Raw genomic sequence first — 18,617 nt, forward strand, 5'->3', positions numbered from 1 at the left:
GCTGGATGACCGCCTGGGGTACCAGGGAGATGGAAATTGAGGGGGAATCCTACTCTTTCTCCAACTCATAGCCCAGGGGCTCCAGTCTAACTCCCTGGAAAAGGGAATTTATAATACTGTTGGGGATGAATGGGTTAAAAGCAACCTCTTTCCCTCTTGGCTTCAAGGTTCCTAATGAGCTCCCTGTTGGGGGCCCTGGGTTTATAAACTGCACTAAGTGGAGTACCAGACGCCTGAACACTGGTGGGCAGAGGAGGGACCAGGCCAGCTTCGGAGACTACTGCCCTTGCCCCCCAGGCTGGGAGTGGGACCTCCAAAAACAGCTCAGGAGACAGGTGGCTGGGGCTGAGACAGGACTAGCTCCTGTCCAGAGTGTGGGGAGTGGGGTGGGAGGGCTCAGCTAGGGGTCTCTCTCCAGGATAATTCCTCTGGGGAGCCTCAGATTGGCCCAGTCATATTCCCCTGTCACCTGGCACACCCCAGGGAGGGGCTCTTCCTTACCTGGGGCCAGCCGCAGGCACCAGAGGCTCTGACCGTCTTGGGGCTGGGTCGCGGGTAGCGCTCAGACATGGGACCGTGCGGCCTGCCGGGGAGGAGCCTGCTTGGGTGGGGCAGCTGCTCCGCCGAAGTGCCCTCTGTAGACTGTGCCTTCCAAGGGTCCCTCCGTCTTTTCTTCTGCAGTGGAGCTGGACCTGGGGCTGATGGTGTCCTCAGAAAAGTTTAACTCCAGAAAAGAGGAGGAAACGGCGGGATGGAACTTGCACGCCAGCGAGTGGAAAACATGCCCCGCGCCAGGCAGAGGAGGCGGGTAGCAGAGGGCGGCGCGAGCAGAGAGGAAGTTGGGGCGCCCGTTCAGCAGCTCTTGGCCGCCAGGCTCTGCTCGCCTTCCTGAGCGGAGCTGCCGGGAGCCCACCTGACTGCTGCACACCACTGGGCCTGGTTCAGGGGCCAGGCAGGGGGCCTTGGGGAGAGCTGGCCAATTTCAAGAGCGGGCCCCCATGCTAGACACTCCTCCCACCCCACCCAGCTAGATAGAAGCTGCTGGAACAAAACCTCAGCAGGGTTTGGGGAGAGACGCCATCAGACTGAGGCTGACCCATAGCAGGATATGCAAAGCTAGAGGTCCGCCCCCTACCCTCACCCTCCACCCTCACCCCCACCCTTCTCTCGCCCTTCTTCAGCCACTGCCTGGACAAACCCTTGCCCAGTTGGGATCTTCTATTCAGACTTCAGCTAACTCCTCAGGCACTGCTTCAGATCTCAGAGGATTGATGATTGAATTCTGGAGACTAGGAATTCTCTGAGGCCCTGTGGGCAGAACTCTGACTGGTCGGTGGAAATTACAAGGAGAGAGATTTTAAAGGAAGCCCTCTATAATGATCAGAGCCGCCCAGACTGTGCCAGAAAGTGGTCATGGGCCCCCATCTGTGGGGCATGCAAGCTAAGGCTGAAAAGTCACGGGTCAGGAATTCTGCAGAGGACAGTCTTGTCCAAGGACAGGCTGGATGACTCCTAGGATCAAGGGAACGACCCCCAGACCCCCGTCAGCTCTGTAATGCTTGCAGCTCTGTAACAGTGGAACTGCTGAGTGACATGTTCGCCTCTCTGAGCTGGACTTGCCCATGTGCAGGAGTGAAGGGAAAGGGACCAGTGTTTATTTTTCAGACCCCGCTATGTGCCAAGCACAGTTCCAGATTCTTCCTCCAAAGTTATCTCCCTTTCTCCTCACCCTAATCCTGGAAAGCAGATCTTTTAATATTCATTTTACAGACAGACACACTGAGGCTTGGAGGGATTTGGTGACTTACCATAGCTCCTACAGCTCTAGTGTTTGAACCCACATCTACTTGACCCAAAACTTTGCTCTTCACATTTTTACTTCCCAATACCTCCTGGCTGGCTTTTCCCATTGGAAGCCTCCCCCCTGCAAACACACACCCGATATTTACTCATTTGAATCTTCCCCTCACTCGGGGCCTATATCGAGTCCCACATCCCAGAGGAGTCCTCCAGCCTAGCCTGGCCTCCCAGATAATTAAAGGGAGGGTGGCTGGGTTTCAGATGTGGGAATGGAGGGAAGGGTGCATAAGGAAGAATGGAAATCATTAAAACTATTGTAGGGATCAAGATCAAAATGAATTCTTAGATGAGTGGAACTTGCATCTCAAAGAGAGGTGAGGGGTCAAGAAGCCCATCTCCTTGGCCCTGGTTCCGCCTCAACAAAGATGGCTCCAGTTCCTCATGTCCCCTCCTCTTATGTCCAGGGGCACGAGGAGGTTAAGCCTGCAGGTTCAGAAATCAACAAACATGTCAGTCACACGTACCGAGTGCCTACCATGTGCCTTCATACACTTCACTCATTTAATGCTCACAACAACCCCATGAGGTAGGTGCTCTCATCTCCATGGTACAGATGAGGAGACTGAGGCACAGAAATGAAGCAACTGGCCCAAGGGACACAATTTGTAAGTGGTGGAGCCAGCACCTAGCCCAGTTCTGTCTCACTGTGGATTCTTTAGCTGCTTCCACTCCAGGCAGCTCCCCTTCCACCTCAGGGCAGAGCCTCTGAGCACTTTAGAGCCCCTGCCCCAGGAGGTGGGGCTTTGAGAAAACAGGAAAGCTTCAGCTTCTGTTTCTAACTTCCCCAGCCCTGCAGAGGGCCTGATTTCCCCTGGATGTGAGGAAGGTGTCAGGGTAGTCAGTGAAAGGACCTTCACCTTGAGAGGTACTTTGTCTGAATGTGTTCCCTCCAGAATTCATATGTTGAATCCTAACCCCACAGAGGTGATGATAGTAGGAGGTGGGGCCTTTGTGAAGCCCTCAGGAATGGGATTCGTGTGCTTATAAAAGAGGCTCCAGAGAGAACCTAACCCCTTCTGCCATGTGAGGACAGTGAGAAGGCCCCGACTATGAACCAGGAAGAGAGCTACCTCCAGAACGTGACCATGCCAGCACCATGGTCTTGGACTTTCAGCCTCCAGAACTGAGACATAAATTTATTTTGTTTATAACCTACCCAATCTGTGACATTTTGTTATAGCAGCCCAAATGGACTAAGGCAGGAGGCCTTTTGTGCTTGGTGCTAAGTAAGCGTGCAGTCCACCATGACAATTATTGAGTGACTTCCATGGTGACCATACACCCTGGCTTCTCCCTAATGCACCTAGCTTCTGGCATCTTTTGTATCACACCAGGTGAGGCTGGGTGTCATGTCCTTTTGGCCCACCTTGGCCCAGTAAACCTCACTCAGGAGACTGGCCAAAGATCAGAGAGCTGCTGTTTTATGAGATAGCCGGATGCCCTCTCACTCCCTGAGCCTTGAGCATAAGGGAATAGAGATCCTAAAAAGTCACAGATGAGTGTGGATCCTGGGATAAGGATTTCTGTAGAACCTGAGCAGAGATCGTGAGAGATAAAGTCTCCTGGGAGGGGTTGGGGAGGTGGGAGCTTGTCCCCTCTAAGCCAGTTTTAAACATTTGACTAATACTGCTTGTGGCTTCACAGTCCACTTCTCCAGGGCAACCTAGGGTAGTGTGACAGCTGGAGAAGTGAGGTCCCCTTCAGCTCCAAATTTCCATCCTCAAATGGGCAGGTGAATGCCTGGGAACGTGGGTCTGCTCCAGGGGCCTTCCACCCAGCCTTCGTTTTTCGATCCAGTTTAGGAGTCTGAGTGGCTGTGGCCTCAGACCCTTATTCCTGCCTCTTCACCTGGCCGCGGCTCACACTTTGCTGAAGTAGGTGGCCACCTCCTTGCGTGGAGGCCGGGGCCCCCCCCCAGGCCAGCCATTGCCCATCAGCGGCTCCTCCTGGCCCAGCCGCAGGGGTGGCTTGCATTTGTGCCAGCTCGTGAGCAGCCTGTTCATGGCACCTTGATCAGTGATGCCTCGAAGCTTCTCCTTCTCCTCCTTGGCATCGTCAGTGGTAGCCAGGGCAGCTGAGCTAGCAGGGGCCATGGCCAGTGCCCCATGGGTGTGACCCAGCTCCAGGTCATGGTTCATGGCCTCAAAGAACTGCTGGATGCAGACCTTGGCAAAGGCCTTGGCGTGCTCCGTGCATGTCTCATCAAAGAGCTTGCGCTCAATGTCGATATAGTGGGACCAGTACTTGCTTTTGAGGAAGGCGGCCTGTGTAAAGCAGGGTCGCACAGAGCGCACGACAAATGCCAGCAGTGTGGTCAGCAGCACGAAGGACCAGCCCAATGCCTGCAGGGGAGAGAACAAAGAATCAGCGGGCACTGCCCTCTGGCCTCCCAAACCTGTCCCTGCTCCCCATAGAACTCTCTATGTCAGGCCCTTTTTTTCTTCTATCCTCACCAGAGGACATTTTTTCCATTGATTTTTTTACAGAGAGTGGAAGGGAGGGAGGAGGGGGAGAGAGAGAGAAACATCGATGCAAGAGAGACGCATTGATTGGTTACCTCCCGCTTGAGCCCCGACTGGGGCCAGGAATTGAACCTGCAACTGAGGGACATGCCCTTGATCTGGAATCAAACCCATGACCCACCAGTACATAGGCCTACGCTCTAACCACTGAACCAAACAGGCCAGGGCTATGTTAGGCCCTTCGGTGAAAAGAACACTGACTTAACCTCTTGGCCTCCATTTACACGCCTGTAAAATAGGCTTAGATATATCCATATCATGAAAATGAGCTCATGCGAATAAAATGCCCTGTGTAGGCCTGGCACTTAACACACAGGAGTTAACTAGACAGACCTTGGAGTTAGGCTGTCTGGGTTTAGATCTTGTCTCCACTACTTAACTTGTTGATCAGGAGTAAGGTGACTTCTCTATGCCTCAGTTTCCTCAACTATAAAATGGGGCTGGTGATAGTGCATATCTCATAGGATTGTTGTGTTTGGTACATAGTTGCTCAGTAACTGTTAGCTACTGTAATTATGCCAATAGGCCCTCACCGACCAGGCCTTTTCCTTCAGGAAGCCTTCATTGACCTCCCCAGGCCAAAGTGATCATTCCTCCTCTGAGTTCTGTTTCTCTCTGTTGGCTCTTGGTATTGTCTGCCATTCAGTCACCAGCACTGAGCACCTCCTCTCTGTGGGCTCTGAGCTGGCCCTCAGTGTCACAGAAAAACTGACAATTTCTCAAACTCTGTGCTGAAGAGCGCTGGACATTTTGGTACCTGCTCTGTTCTGCCAATAACTCCCTATGGGGTCGGGTCAGGATGTTCCCCCACCTGTGCTTCAGGGTCAGTCTTCAGCTGCACAGAGAAGCATTTGGCCAGATCAGAAGGTGGGAGGAGAGCAAACCCAATGTCTGTAATGGGTCTGGTGGAGCCGACATCAAGTGTGGAGCTGCAGAGCATGTGCTCGGTCCAGGGGGGCACCCCTGTGCTCCTCCATGAAGAAATGTGGGCCCTGTGGGGCTGGATCTCCTAAAGTTTCAAATAAATCTGAAAATCTGCTTTTCATGTGAAAATTTCTGTTTTTTAGAGGATGCCAATTAATTCTAAAATTGAATTTTTATTTCAGCCTCTGAAGGCCACGTGAAATATGTCTATGGGCCAGGGAGCCTATCCTCTGGGAGCCCTTTCAGCCTGTGGTGTGATGTTGAGATCCGGTGGAGGGACAGTTGCCCCAGGCCCTGAGGCCTGGGATGATGGGACAAGTGACCACAGGAGAGGAGGCACAGGCTTGGGAGGAAAGTGGAGTTTCGATCAGACACTTAGAGTGTGAGAGTCACATGGGGCGGCTGGTGGTGATGCAGGCCTCCAGGAGAGAGTTCTGGGCTGGAGAGGGGGAGCTGGGGTGTCTGGACTTGCCTGAGCAGGACATACCTGTTTCTCTCTCCCTTGCGGGGCAGGCCCAGCCCCACCACTAACCCCCTCCCCTGACAGCCCCTGGTCCACGGGACTGCCCAGGTTGCCCTCCCCACACTGCAGTGACTGCAGGGGAGGCCTGAGGGCTCAAATGGGTGAGTGCCCAGAGGGGCAGAGGGTGTGGAGTGAGGCTGGGGAGGACCCGAGCTCTGGATTTCCCATCACCTGAGGGGACCTGGACCCTCAGCTCCCACTCCCCAAGCAGGGAGACACCAGCTGGGGCATTTGCCAGGGAAATGTACCCAAATGGCTTAGCCACCCACCGGACTCCCCACTGCTGGGCCTTGAAGAGGAAAGGATGCAAATTCCCCCGGGGCTTCCGAGCTGGAGGCAGACGGAGGACACAGGGCTGGCCGGGCCAGCGGGTCTGCTCTGGGGACCTCAGGGCAGGGCACAGGCCTCTGCACGGGGGTAGTCAGAGCACTTTCCCCAGGTTGCCCCGATCTGAATAAAGACACATGGCCTTCAGAAGCCCCTGCCTCAGCTGGGAAACTATGCCTCGGCCCCACAGAGCTCCAGCTGAGGGGGAGCCCCAGTCTGTTTCTGAGAAAGCCTCATTTTGAGAGGTGGGGGAATTGGACCCTTGCCAAGAGACCCAGGTCCGCGCGGGGAGACCCAGCCCAGGGCCACCTGTCCCCCTCACCTGGGAGATGCAGCGCAGGTAGCGCACGGCCACCTCCCGGGCCAGCAGCCAGTTGCCGTCGTAGATCTCCGGGCAGGGCACCCGGGCCAGCAGGCGGGCAAGCTCCGGCGGGGTAAGGCTGGGCACCAGACTGCTGTTGCCCAGCACAGTCACGGGCACGGCCGTGCAGAAGGCACAGAGGAAGCACTTGCCATCAAGCAGCGTGACGGCCACCCAGACCACGGGTGCGATGAGGGCGCGCTGGGCCATGGAGCAGAACATGTAGCGAAGCACCGCAGGGTCCTTGGCCCGGCGGCCCGGGGGCCGCTTCCACTCCTCAGCCAACATGGACACATTGTTGTTCAGGACCAGGCCGAGCAGAAAGAGCACCAGGGGCGGCACCAGCAGGATGCCAGCACTGTAGGCTGTGTTGTAGCCCGGCAGGCAGGGGCAGTTAAAATCGAAGGCTGAGTATATCTGGGCGCTGGCCAGGGCCATGATGCCGCAGATGCCGTTCATGAAGGACTCCTGGTTGGACTGCAGGAACTGGAAGACCATCCGGAATTTATCCATCGCGCCCCCCACGGAGCCTGGTGGCCTCCTCCCCCCCTTACTGCTGTCTCGAGGGTGGGTCCTGAAGCCCTCTGTGCCCACTGGGTGCCCACCTCATGGCTGAGGTGGACAGAGCTCAGGACAGTGGCTGAGGTGACCGTCTCTTTGAGAAACCTTCTAGTCAGGTGCTGGCCAATCCTGTGGGTGTAGCCAGGGTTCTGCCCCTCCCCTCCAGGCCTCTCTCTCCACAGCCACCTCCGGCACAGGGAAACCACCAGCGTCACACCTGATGGGACCAGTTCACTATAGGTGTGGGAGGAGGGCAAGAAGGTGCAGACACAGGCTGGGAAGACTCTCTCTCCAGCAGGGTTGGAGTTTGGGGCAATCCAGGGCTGCCGCAGAGGCTTGAGCTTCTGAACCTTGTCGCCTGGGCTCCTAGGAAGCATGTCACCCTGCTTCTGCTCTTCCCATTGGGTCTTTCCTCCCTGCTGTATCAGGGTCCTCCATCAGTTCAGACAATGATGATATGATGATGTAGTGATGGCAATGATAGTGGTGGCTATGATGGGGGTGATAATGATGGTAGTGGAGATGGTGCTGATGGAGGTGAAGGTGGTGATGGTTGTGATGGTGGCAGTGATGATGGTGATGGTGGTGATAGCAGTAATGATAATGATGGTAGTAGTGATTTTGGTCACAACGGGAATGGCAGTGGTGGTGGTGGTGATGGTGGTGATAGCAGTAATGATGGTGATAGTGGTGATGATATGGGTCACACTGAGGGTGGCAATGGTGGTGGTGGAGACAGTGCTAAGGTGGCATGGCATAGAGTAAAAAGCGCTGAGTTTGAAGCCAGAGGATTTAAATCTGAGGTTGCTGGGTCCCTTCCCTACTGGGCAGGGAGTTGTGGCCTGTGGGCATAACGCAGGTGCTTTTATGTCCAGTTTTCTTATGTCTCTGTGGGTGTCTGTGTGTTTGTAGGTTATGGATAAAAAATCCTTTCCTGGCTCCGTCTTCTACTTCTACTCTCCCAGGTTAAAAGATAAAAGGGTGGGTCGTGGGGTTCCATGCCTGGAGCTCAGGCCTCCAGAGTGTCTGTGGGAACCAGGCCAGGGCCCTGCGTATCAGGGAGGAGCTTAAAGGGCTCCCTTTGATGCCCACCAGCTCTCCCAGAAGAGCAGGTCAGACCCAGCTCCAACCAGATGACTCCTGTCTGGGGTGAGAGGGTGGGGCAGGGCTGACGCAGAGCAAGAGCCTGGACAGGGTAGCTTTGTGCATCCCTGTGTGTGCTATGTGTGCTTGCTGTGGCTTTGGGCTTCCGTATGTGTGTATCTGCATGTAACCACATTAGCGGTCTGTGTGTCTCTGTGTGAACAACAAGAACTTGCATTGACCGGACCTTCCCTGTGTCAGGCCCTATGACAGCACTTTACTTGCCTCACCTTGTGGAACCCTCATACAACCCTATGGAATAGGTGCTATTGTCCCTATTTTACTGAGGTGGAGACTGAGGCTCAGAGATGTTAAGTTACTAGCTAAACTTTAAACAGCTTGTAGGTGGAGGAGTGGGATTTGAACCCAGGCTAGGTGGGAGTGGGGGTGGGAAAGTTTTTGGCCTTTCTCTTCCAGCTGAATCAGGTTCTCCTGTTCTACTAGTCCAGGTGGAAGAGTTAGTGTCACAAATAGGATACAGGTGTAGAAGCAAATTGCTCTTTTCAGCCTTTAGGCTGGGCCTGAGGTTTCTGGTAGCGATGCTTTGTGTCTTTTCCACTTCTCCCTAGAGCATGACTGGGTGTGGAAGGAAAGCAGGATGTCACAACCCTGCTCAAACTTTTTGATGCGTTGACGCCAAACTCACCTATACCACCACAATGGGATATGCACTGGGTCCTTTGCCTCCTGGCCTCGGGAGTGCTGTCCTGGCACCTGTCCCAGTGCTGGAGGAGTTAAGTATCATGAAAAGCAGCATGCAAAGGGGGCCTCTGGGGAGCGGGTGCTGGACCTTTAGGAAAATGTCCAATTTGCCTAGGAGAGCATGAGTGTGTGGTGCTCAAGTGGGTGCTGCTCTCAGCCAGCAGCTGGAGGAACACCCAAAACTCTAAAGGTCTTGGTCCTTCCTCTCCTCACTCCAGCCCCTCTCTCTTGCTTATCCATTCCTGCTGGCATCACTGCCATATGAGTGAACCTCAAGTTCACTCCAGCCCTCCTCCTTACCTTGCCTGCAAGTGCTGATTCTCAACAGTAACTTCCTGCAGAATAAAGTCAAAGTCCTGAGCTAAACCTTCAAGGCTCCCAGCATGCTCCCCTCCTCACGCAGAACTGCAGCTGCCCAGGCTTACGAGTGAGATGGGGGATTTATACGGACAAAGCCCACACGGCCAGTACATTTCTGCCTTGCCCAGCTGGCCACTGTATCTCCTAGAAGAGAGGCTCTATGTACAGGGCGGGGTCAGGAGGGCCATCACCCAGAGTTCACTGAGGCTTGAGGAATGAGCTTGGGCACCCACGATGGCTGCTGTCCTGGGAGGGAGGGTCTTCAGGCACAGGTGGAAGCCTTCTACCTGTGTCCCTCTCTCCCAGGTGGGGTGACATACACTGCTCCAGGCATCTCTCTCTCACGGGATGTGAACAAATGGTGGTTTGGAGGGACAATGACAAAGAGGATTTGGGGTTTGAAACCATATTGTTTGGGGGCTAAAGAGGGTGGGAATCATTTGAGGGCCATCAAGGGCAGAGGATCCCGAGAATGTGTCACTGGATGCAGGGCTCAGGGAACATCTCTTGGTGGAACTCATTTGGAGTGGGCTCCTCAGTTCTCTAGCCAAGGTCCTTTACTTTAGCCAGGCTGGACTGCGCACCCCTCCATCTGGTTGTTTGTTCACTAGCTCATGTCCTGTCTTCCCCTCCAGACTGGAAGCTCCATTAAGATAGGCCCATGTCTGTCCTGCTCTCTGACTCTAGGCATTCCATCAGTGTTTGTTGAAAGAATAAATGAAACGAGCTGCCTCTTCCTCAACTCTTTGCCTTTGTTCTTGCTGTTTCCTCCCTTGAGGTGCTCTACCCCACCCCCATGTCTTTCTCTACTTGTCAAAACCCTCCCCATACTTCGAGACCCATTTGAATGAAGGCTTCTCTGATCCCCCAGCTTGGAGCCATTATTTTCCACGCTAAATCTCCATGGCACATGGTTTGTCTCTATCACATCACTTACACTTTTTGCTTCAGATTATAATGATTTCTGTACCCATCACTGACTATCTCTCTATTAGCAAGCTCCTTGGTGGCAGGCTTTACCATCTGTGCATTCTCACTTCCCTGTTCCCTGGTACAGGGCTGTCAATGCAGTAGGTACTCTATAAGTGCTCAGTATAAGAAGGCTAGAGTATTGATGACAGTCAGTGGCTTTTTACTGGTCCAGATGCTGCATCCTTGCAGCCCAAAGTGAGGTCCCTGAGCCTCCTTTCTCCAGGCTGAAATCTCACTGGTGCTGACTGGGCCATCTCCAAGCTCTCCCCCCTCCCTCTCCACTCAATCCCTGCTAACACTTTGCTTAAATCTTGCCCTACCCCAGTGCCGTTTCTGATATTTGCATGGCTTGCCCACAGCAGGGTAGGTGGAGGGGAGGCTGAGCTGCAGGGATTGTTTGGTCCTACAAGTTCCCTTGGCAAGAGCTCAGGAGAGCAGATATGGCTAGCCTGATAAGGAGGGGGCTGGGCTCTAGGGGGGCCTCCTGGGACCCCTGGACTAACCCCCAAGGCTCTGATGACTAGAAAAGCATGGGTCTGCATCATTTGTGTTGATGAAGACAATAGCAGGATGTGAATGGGTGTGTATGTGTGTAGTGAGTGAGTCATTAGAGGGGAGCAAGGACCCAGAGGAGCTCACAGGCTAGATTTTCTTCAACCCTTCCTGTTAGGGCCACCAGACATTGAGTGACAGTTTTTTCCCCCCCAGCAAGATCTAACCCTGGTGTTTCAGTGGTTTTCATCCCAGAGCCAGACCCCACGTCCACACTTGGCCCAGAGTTTCTTAAACACTGGAACTTACCAAATCATTTTGTTCAACATGGAGATGTCTAAGTCTGCCCCCACCCTGATTTGCACATCTGGTCCTTACAGCATACATCAGGGGGAATCCTCACCAGGGTGCCAACTTCCTGCTGAGGGCAGTGCCCAGCTAGCCCTGGAAATGCCTGAGGAAGGAGGCAGCCTGACAAAGAGAAGCTGAGCTCAGGTGTGGGGCCCCAGGTGATGGGGAAGATGGTGAGTGGAGAGGTGAGGGAGGAAGCATCTGCTAACTGAAGGAGGGCAGAAAAGCTGGGCCGAGGAAGGAGCTGCACCTCAAAAGGGGCTGAACCTTCAAGAGGGCTGCACCAGGCAGGGCTACTCAGCCTTGGTCTGCTAGAAACGGAATTGGTGGGACTTGGGAAGTCGGGAGCTGGGAAGGGTCAGCCCTCTTGACATTCAAAAACAGAAAAATCCTCTCAACAGAAAAATATAAAATTATTCATGTGCAGTAGCCAGCAAGTAACTATCACTTTCAAGAGGAACTCAACAAACAGAGCTTGCTAGAGCTTCCTCAGAGAATCCTGGTGGAGGTGGCAGGAAACCCAACCAGAGCACTGAAAACAAATACACAATGAAACTATCTAGAGGGCTAAGGTAGTCGGTCAGGGCAGGTTCTGGCACCAGACCTCCTGTGATCGAATTTCAGCTCTTACGGGGGTGACCTCGGGCAACTGAACCTCTTTAGGCCTCAGTTTTCTCCGGTATGTAAAGAAGTTAGAACATAGTAACACCACATAGTAACACCACATAAACATGTGTTGCTGCTGTTACGATTATTATTTAGAATCTGGACATCTAGGACCCAGGACCCATGGCAGATCTATTTAGACTCAGAATCAGCAGTATCACCTGGGAGCCTGTTAGAAATGCAGCCTCGAACCCGTGCTGCATGCACAGAATCGAATTTGCATTTCACAGAAGCCCCGCTGCAGGAGGGACACATTCACGTTTGTGAAGCGCTGCCTTAGAGCAGAGGGGAGGCCACACCCAGAAACTTGGCCAGAGATGGGGCTATTTTGGAGAAGGGGGCCAGCGAGGGTTAGGCTGCCCTGCCTTGGGGTTCCCGCAGCCTGGAACGCCCCGGCCCTGCTCAGCACCCACACTTCACGCGGGGACGCCGCGCGGGGGCGCCGGCAGCTACACGTCGGTGTGCTGGGACAGCCTGGTCCCCGGGGCCGCGGGGGCGCGGTGACTGAGGCCACGCCCCCCGGGCGCGGGGCGCGCGCTGAGGTCGAGCGGCGGCTTGCTCGCGTACCAGGCGCTCAGGAGGCGGTCCACCTGCTCCCGGCTGGAGACTGCGCGCAGGTGCGCCTTCCCGCTCTCGCCCTGCGCGCCCTCGGGGGGCTCGCACGCCCCGGGCGGCTCGGCGCCCGCGTCCCGCCGCAGCCCCCGCGCCTGCATTTCGCTCCGCATGCTGGCGAAGAAGTGCAGCACGCAGCGGTGCGCGAAGTCCCGCGCGTGCTCGCAGCACGTCTCGTCGAAGAGCTTCTGCTCCAGGTCCACGTAGTTGCTCCAGTATCTGCGCTGCAGGAAGACTGTCTGGTCAAAGCAGGGCCTCAGGCAGCGGACCAGGACGGCCAGGACGATCAGCAGCAGGGTGACACTCCAGCCAATGGCCTAGAGGGTGGGGGAACGGTGGGTGTGGGCAGGGCGCGGCGCTGAGGTGGATACCCCGTGGGGAGCAGGCCTCTGGGGAGACCCTGCCTTGTAGGGAGGCGGGTAAGAGGGTCGGGAGTTATAACGTGCATTCAGATCCCTGCCCTGCCCCTTCCAAGCTGGGTGACTTTGGCCTAGTGAACTAAACTCTGGGAGCCTCCGTTTCCTCATCTGTGAAATGGGACGATAATCGCTGCGTCCGCTTCAGAGCGTTCTGAGAATTCAATGAAGGAGTGCGTGCGAAATGCTTAACACAGTGCCTGACAGGTAAGTGCTCAGTAAAAGGTGCTTAGTGTTATTTCTGAGGGGCGGGAAGAATGTGTGTATTGGGTGGACAGAGGAGTATATCTCCAGCGCTTTCTGCCATCCAGCCTCCCGAGGACCGGCCTTGCTGACTCCTGGAGGATATGGATACCTGGTCTCTGTCCCGGGTGAGTCAGCACAGATGACCAAGCGCCCACTTCCTAAGGCCCAACACTGTCCTATGCATGAGTCATGTTCCTGATCCCCCTGGGAACTGCCTGCTCCTTGGTTGTGTCCCCAGCAGTGGGCAGGGGCTGCAGGAAGTTACTTCTACTTCCGCATCCCTCGGAACCCATGCAGGACATTTGGGAGGGCCGGGAGAGGATCTTTCAAATTACCTGTGACAGGCACCGCAGGTAGCGAGACACTGCCTTTCGAGCAGGGCTGTCCCTGACCAGCTCATCCTCCTTGCAGGGCACCTTGGCCAGGAAGAGCTGAACCTGGCTGGGGGTCATGTTGGCAAAGTCCAGAAACTTCTCAGGGTCCACGGAGCTGCTGAAGGCACACACGAAGCACTTCCCATCAAGGAGGGCCAGCAGGATCCAGAGAAGGGGGGCGGCCAGCGCTCTCTGCAGCACAGAGGAGCACATATACCTGGGAGCAGAGGAAGGGGGGGGGGGTGTCACAAAGGGCATCTGGAATTCAGCTGAAACAGGAAGGCTACAGGAGAGATGCAAGGATGGACTTCCCAGGAGGGCTGGGAATTACTGTTCTTAGTTACATCAAAGGAATGGCTGCAGCTCCCACTGCAGGGGTCCCAGCAGCAGAGGGCAAGGAGGAAGGAGGGCTGGGGCCCTGGGAGTCCCAGGACTGCAACACTGGGGAGCTGGTGTTCTTCCCGTTCTGGGCCTTGTAGCAGACTCTGCTGGTGCCCTGCCCAGCCAGAGGCATCTACAGCTTTGGCCTATAGTTCCTATTCATGTGGAGGCCTGAGGGCCTCCCACCTCAACCACCTCAATCACCTGCCTGGCTCTGCCTGAAAGCTTTGGAGGAGCCTCTCCGCCTTAGGGCCAGGCTGCAAGAAAGTTCACAACCCCCAACTCAACCTTTAACCCAAGAAGGGTGGGGCCTGGTGAATAAATACCCCCACCTTCCTAACCCTCAGTGCGACATTTCTGAGATATATCCTACCCACTCTCTCAGAGGGTCCCCAGAAGGACTGAACCCCAGTTGCCCACTCATTATCACATTCTTCTCAGGGCCTGCTTTTGAGGGGAGCCTAAACTAAGACAGCCATGCCCAAGAGCACCTTGGACACCTCCCCCAGCATCCAGGAAACTCCCCTTTGACTCTCCGCAGATGCCTCTCCTGACCTACTCTGCCCCTCTCAGGGCCTGAATGGGGTGTTGATCACAGGACAGGAGCTCAGTAGAGCTGCAACCACTGGCTCCCAAAGAAAAAGGTCAAGGACACACCCAGTGCATGTGACCCTCCCTTTGTGGCTGGATGACAGGGAGCACAGAGCCCCTGAGGAACACAAAACAGAGGCTGCTTGTGTACAGGATGCAGCTGTTTCTAACTTTCATTTGTAACAAACAAAATGGTGAATGCTGTGTGTGTGTATGTGTGTGCGTGCGTGTGCGTGCACGTATGACCTGCCCAGCAGTGAATTATAAATATGCTGTAGTCAGGGGAGGCTCCAGCATTTTCTCTGGGGGCTGTGTGGTTAGAAGGGGGAACTGAGGATTCCTCATGAAGTTACCTTGCATGCCCTTGAGGACACCTCAATTGTCCATGTCAAAGCATAGGGTGGAAGAGGAGATGGTGAGCCTGCGAACCCCCACCAAGCCCCTCCTGCCACTGCCCACAGGTTTAGAGTACTTAGATGTTTTTTCTGAAACACTAAAGGCAGTGGAGTGAGCTGTGCTTCTTCCTACCTGTGGGAGCTCAGCCAAGTTACTTAACTTCTCTGTGCCTCAGGTGCCTTATCCTTAGAAATGGATCATATATAGGAGCAGACCCAGGGCTGAAGTGAGAATTCAGAGGCTGTGCACGCACAGAGCTTGGCACCGAGTCGGTGTTGAGTGTTGGCCAGGGAGCAAGTCAAATTGCTAAACTCCATCAACTGATTTTGATAGAGGTCACCCAGCAGGTGGGAGGCTCTGAGGACAGTACAAGCTGCCCTGGGGAGCTTATGGGAGAGGGATGCAGTTTTTAAGCCAACCATGCCTCTCCCTACATGCAAAACCCCTATACATGTCACAGATGGCCCTTCACACATGTAGTGAGGTATAACCCATGGCCAGAGTGACAGATGTGATGTGGGTAATTCTTGGGAATCTTGTATCATTCATATGTCTCTAGCACAGAAAGGTAACAAATGACAGAAATATCTGTTTCTGGAGTGGAAACTGCAAATGGATCTCTTGAACTGATGATGTTAGTTGGGGAAAGGAGGGGGCACAGGTGAGAGTGCCTGTGGGTGCAGGTGAGGAGGCCTGACAACACCCATGGGGGTGATAGGGATTTGGGGGTCACCTGTCAGTGTTTGTGTGGTTGGGGGGGTCCTGACAATGTCCACAGGGGAGGGTCAGGGTGTGGAGGTGCCCCTGGCAATTCCTGTGCAGGTGGGGGGCCCTGACAATGCCCACAGGGGAGGGTGAGAGTTTGGGGTGCCCCTGGCCGTGCCTGTGCAGGTGTGGGTGGGGCCTGACAATGGCCACAGGCCTCTGGGTGGAATGGGGTCGCACCTGATGACGCCTGGGTCCTTCCGGCGGCGCCCCGCGGGCCGGCGCCACTCCTCGACCATCACCGCGGAGTGCCGGCTGGCCAGGAGGCCGCAGAGGAAGATGACCAGCGGGGGAGTGAACAGCAGGCCCAGGCCGTAGACGGTGTTGTAGCGCGCCAGGCAGGGGCAGTGGAAGTCGAAGGAGGAGTACAGCTTGACAGTGACCACGGCCAGCAGCAGGCAGATGCCATTCATCACCGACTCCGAGCTGGACTGGAAGTGCTGGAAGAGCATGCGGAACTTATCCATGGCTCCTGTCCGGTGGCCGGGCGGCGTGGGTGGGGGACAGTGAGGCTTCGGCTGCCTTCCTGGCCAATGCTGGGGGCGAGTCTGGCCCCCAGGAGGTTCTTCCCTTCCAAGAACCTGGGGGACAAAGAGGAGGTGATATCCGGGCTCCCAGCCCTGGGGTCCAGCTCTCCACTAAGGCTCCGATGCCTGGGGATTGTCCCCAGTGCTGGTCCCCTCCTCTCTGGGGAATGAGTCACTGCTCTGTGACCAGCCAGCCCAAAGCACCTCTAGGCAAATGTGCCCTGCCCTGTCACTCCATCTCTCCCCAGCCTATTCCCTCCTCTCTTTAGCGTGCGGATACTGAGGCCTGACGGCTGGAGGGGTGTCGGGCGGGGGACAGGCAAATTCTGGGTGTGGTAAGGCCAAGACTGATGGAACCGATTATATTTTCTGGTCTTGGTTGAAAACATGACTTGATTTTGCTGAGCCCGGGGAGAGTTCATGTTGGCTTTTCATGCTGGGAGGACCCAGGAGGGGCACTTAACTTTGCCTGAAGGTTTCCTGGAAGAGAAACCCCTTGAGAAGAGTTTAAACCATGTTTCAGCTTTGCCAATGAAGGCCTTGGACAGGGAAGGCCTTCCAGGCAGAGGGTTCCCCATGGGCAAAGGCACGGAGGTGAGAAGCAGCCTGGTGTGGCCAATGGTTTGGGGTTGCTGGAATGTAGTGTCAGACACTGGGTGTCACGGGAGAGGCCAGGAGGGTCAGTGGGTGCCGGCAACCCTCTGCTCCATTTTATTCTGCTGCTCTCTAGGTCGGGTTTCCCTAACTTACAGCTTCCACTACCTTACTCCTCTGCTCAAGTGTGACCGGGGCTCCCGCAGCCTCCTAAGCATGGCATTCAAGGCCCTCCTAACTGTATCCAGACGTGTCCTCCCAACTCCACTGAAAACCCATGCCCCTTCTTCCCACGTTCAAGAGGCAGCTCAGATGCAGCCGTCACCAAGCCACCCTTGGTGACCTCAGCTCTGTGGGGGCCTCGATCAACTGTTTGGTCCCAGGAAAGGCCACCTCAGCCTGTTAGTAATCTTTCCTAGCACAGGGACTTGGAGCTGCACCATTTTGTTCTCTGCAGTATCCAGTGTGGTGCTAAACATATAGCAAGTGACAGTGAATGTTCGTTCTTTGTGATAGTGGTGCTCAGACCCCTTCTCTAGCTCTGTCCTGTCTGCCCACCTCTTGACCTGTCCTTGTGGGCCCTGTCTGCTCCTGGGCAGCAAATGAGTGGGATGTAGGTCCTGCCCTTAATTTCTCTGTGTCTCTGTCCCTCTCCCTTTGTCTCTCTCCCATTCTAACTCTCTGTGTCCCTCAGTGTGTGTTTCTGAGTCTTTCTGTGCATGTCTCTGTCTCTATCTCTGTCTCTCTCTCTCTGTTGCTCCCTCTTCCTGTCTTTCTACCTTTCCCTCCTCCCCTGCTTCCCACCCCATAGCACCCCTGTCTTACTGGCCCACAGGCCTGACACTGGCTGCCTGGTTGGGGAGAGGAAAGGAGGCATCCACAGGAGCCCATGGGGCTGTCGCTGGGGTTACAGATCAATGGGCCTTGGGCCTGGAGCATGGGGGTGGGCCACAACCCTGCGGTCTCTTCCTCAGTCTTCATCCCTCTGGCTCCCTCACTGCCAGCCCAGGGCTACCCCTGAGATAAGGAAAACCTCAGGGACTGGGATGGCCTTGACCCCACTGACCCCCTACTCCATCCAGCCTGGACCAGCTGGCATCCTGGACTCCAAGCAATGGTTTTAGTTAACTTTGTGTATCACTGTGGTTCTTTCCTCAGACCCTGGGTCCCCTGAATGCAGCTTCTCGCCGACCCTCTAGAGCAGCAAGGACTCCGCCCTTCTGAATCCTCTCGAGCCGCAGAGGCCCAGCTCTGACCTGTTACCTCCACGAGGTTCACCAGGATCACTGCCTCTGCACTGACTACCCTATTCCCAAATGACTTTTAGAAAATGGAAATATCCCCACTTTCCCTGATTAAACACACATCAGAGTATCTGATGTGTGAGTGGGGTGTGTGTGGTATATGTCCTTGTGGGTGCATGTGTGTACATGAGTGGTACGTATGTGTGTAGGAAGTGTATAAGTGTGCATCTTCAGAAATACAGGTGTGGTTGTGTCTCTTCTTTCTATACAGTGAGTACACTCTCCCCTGAGGTTTCTTTTTTTCTCTTTCTTTCAAAAGGAAGACATTGGATGCGTGTCCCAGTTCTCTCTCAGGCCTGGGAGGCTTTTGTTCCCTGGTGTCTAACAGAGCAGTGGTGCCTTCTCCGTCTGAGAGACCTGACTCTTTTATCCTGATGACAGAGGCTTCTGCTGGATCTGTGTGCCAGGCCTCTCTGGTCTGTCTCTGGCAGACCTGGGGGAAAGCATGTGACACTTACATAGACTCCACTCTGGTGACTATATAGAGTCCTGTGGCCCCTAAGGGACTGGAAAAATAATGAAACTGAAAGGGAGGCTATTTAACAAATGGCACTGGAACAGCTGGATAACTATTTGGGTAAATTTCAGACTGAATCTCTACTTCATTCTTTGTACCCAAATAAATCCCAAATGGCTCAAAGACTTTA

At 54.9% G+C, this 18,617-nt stretch overlaps 2 protein-coding genes across 2 annotated transcripts; both read right to left on the minus strand.

Annotated features, from left to right (window-relative positions):
• Positions 1 to 3,719: 3,719 nt before the first annotated feature.
• On the minus strand, positions 3,720 to 7,030 carry CALHM1 (calcium homeostasis modulator 1). Its single transcript, XM_016219881.2, has 2 exons — positions 6,479 to 7,030; positions 3,720 to 4,202 (listed from the first exon to the last, which is right to left on the minus strand). Exons 1-2 carry the CDS (start codon positions 7,028 to 7,030, stop codon positions 3,720 to 3,722), a joined length of 1,035 nt encoding a protein of 344 aa, XP_016075367.1.
• A 5,183-nt stretch (positions 7,031 to 12,213) lies between these two features.
• Positions 12,214 to 16,012, minus strand: CALHM3 (calcium homeostasis modulator 3). Its single transcript, XM_016219849.2, has 3 exons — positions 15,726 to 16,012; positions 13,374 to 13,629; positions 12,214 to 12,693 (listed from the first exon to the last, which is right to left on the minus strand). Exons 1-3 carry the CDS (start codon positions 16,010 to 16,012, stop codon positions 12,214 to 12,216), a joined length of 1,023 nt encoding a protein of 340 aa, XP_016075335.2.
• Positions 16,013 to 18,617: the final 2,605 nt, after the last annotated feature.

This window comes from Miniopterus natalensis, chromosome 14, assembly GCF_054644295.1.
Source record: "Miniopterus natalensis isolate mMinNat1 chromosome 14, mMinNat1.hap1, whole genome shotgun sequence".
Classification (NCBI taxonomy): domain Eukaryota; kingdom Metazoa; phylum Chordata; class Mammalia; order Chiroptera; family Miniopteridae; genus Miniopterus; species Miniopterus natalensis.

Excerpts from the sequence above, each read along its gene's own strand:
- CALHM1 (XM_016219881.2), bottom strand. The coding sequence starts at position 7,030 with ATGGATAAATTCCGGATGGTCTTCCAGTTCCTGCAGTCCAACCAGGAG. Across the intron at positions 4,203-6,478 it reads ACCTGCGCTGCATCTCCCAG|GCATTGGGCTGGTCCTTCGT; the intron begins GTGAGGGGGACA and ends TCTCCCCTGCAG.
- CALHM3 (XM_016219849.2), bottom strand. The coding sequence starts at position 16,012 with ATGGATAAGTTCCGCATGCTCTTCCAGCACTTCCAGTCCAGCTCGGAG. Across the intron at positions 13,630-15,725 it reads AAGGACCCAGGCGTCATCAG|GTATATGTGCTCCTCTGTGC; the intron begins GTGCGACCCCAT and ends CTCTGCTCCCAG. Across the intron at positions 12,694-13,373 it reads ACCTGCGGTGCCTGTCACAG|GCCATTGGCTGGAGTGTCAC; the intron begins GTAATTTGAAAG and ends CCCACCCTCTAG.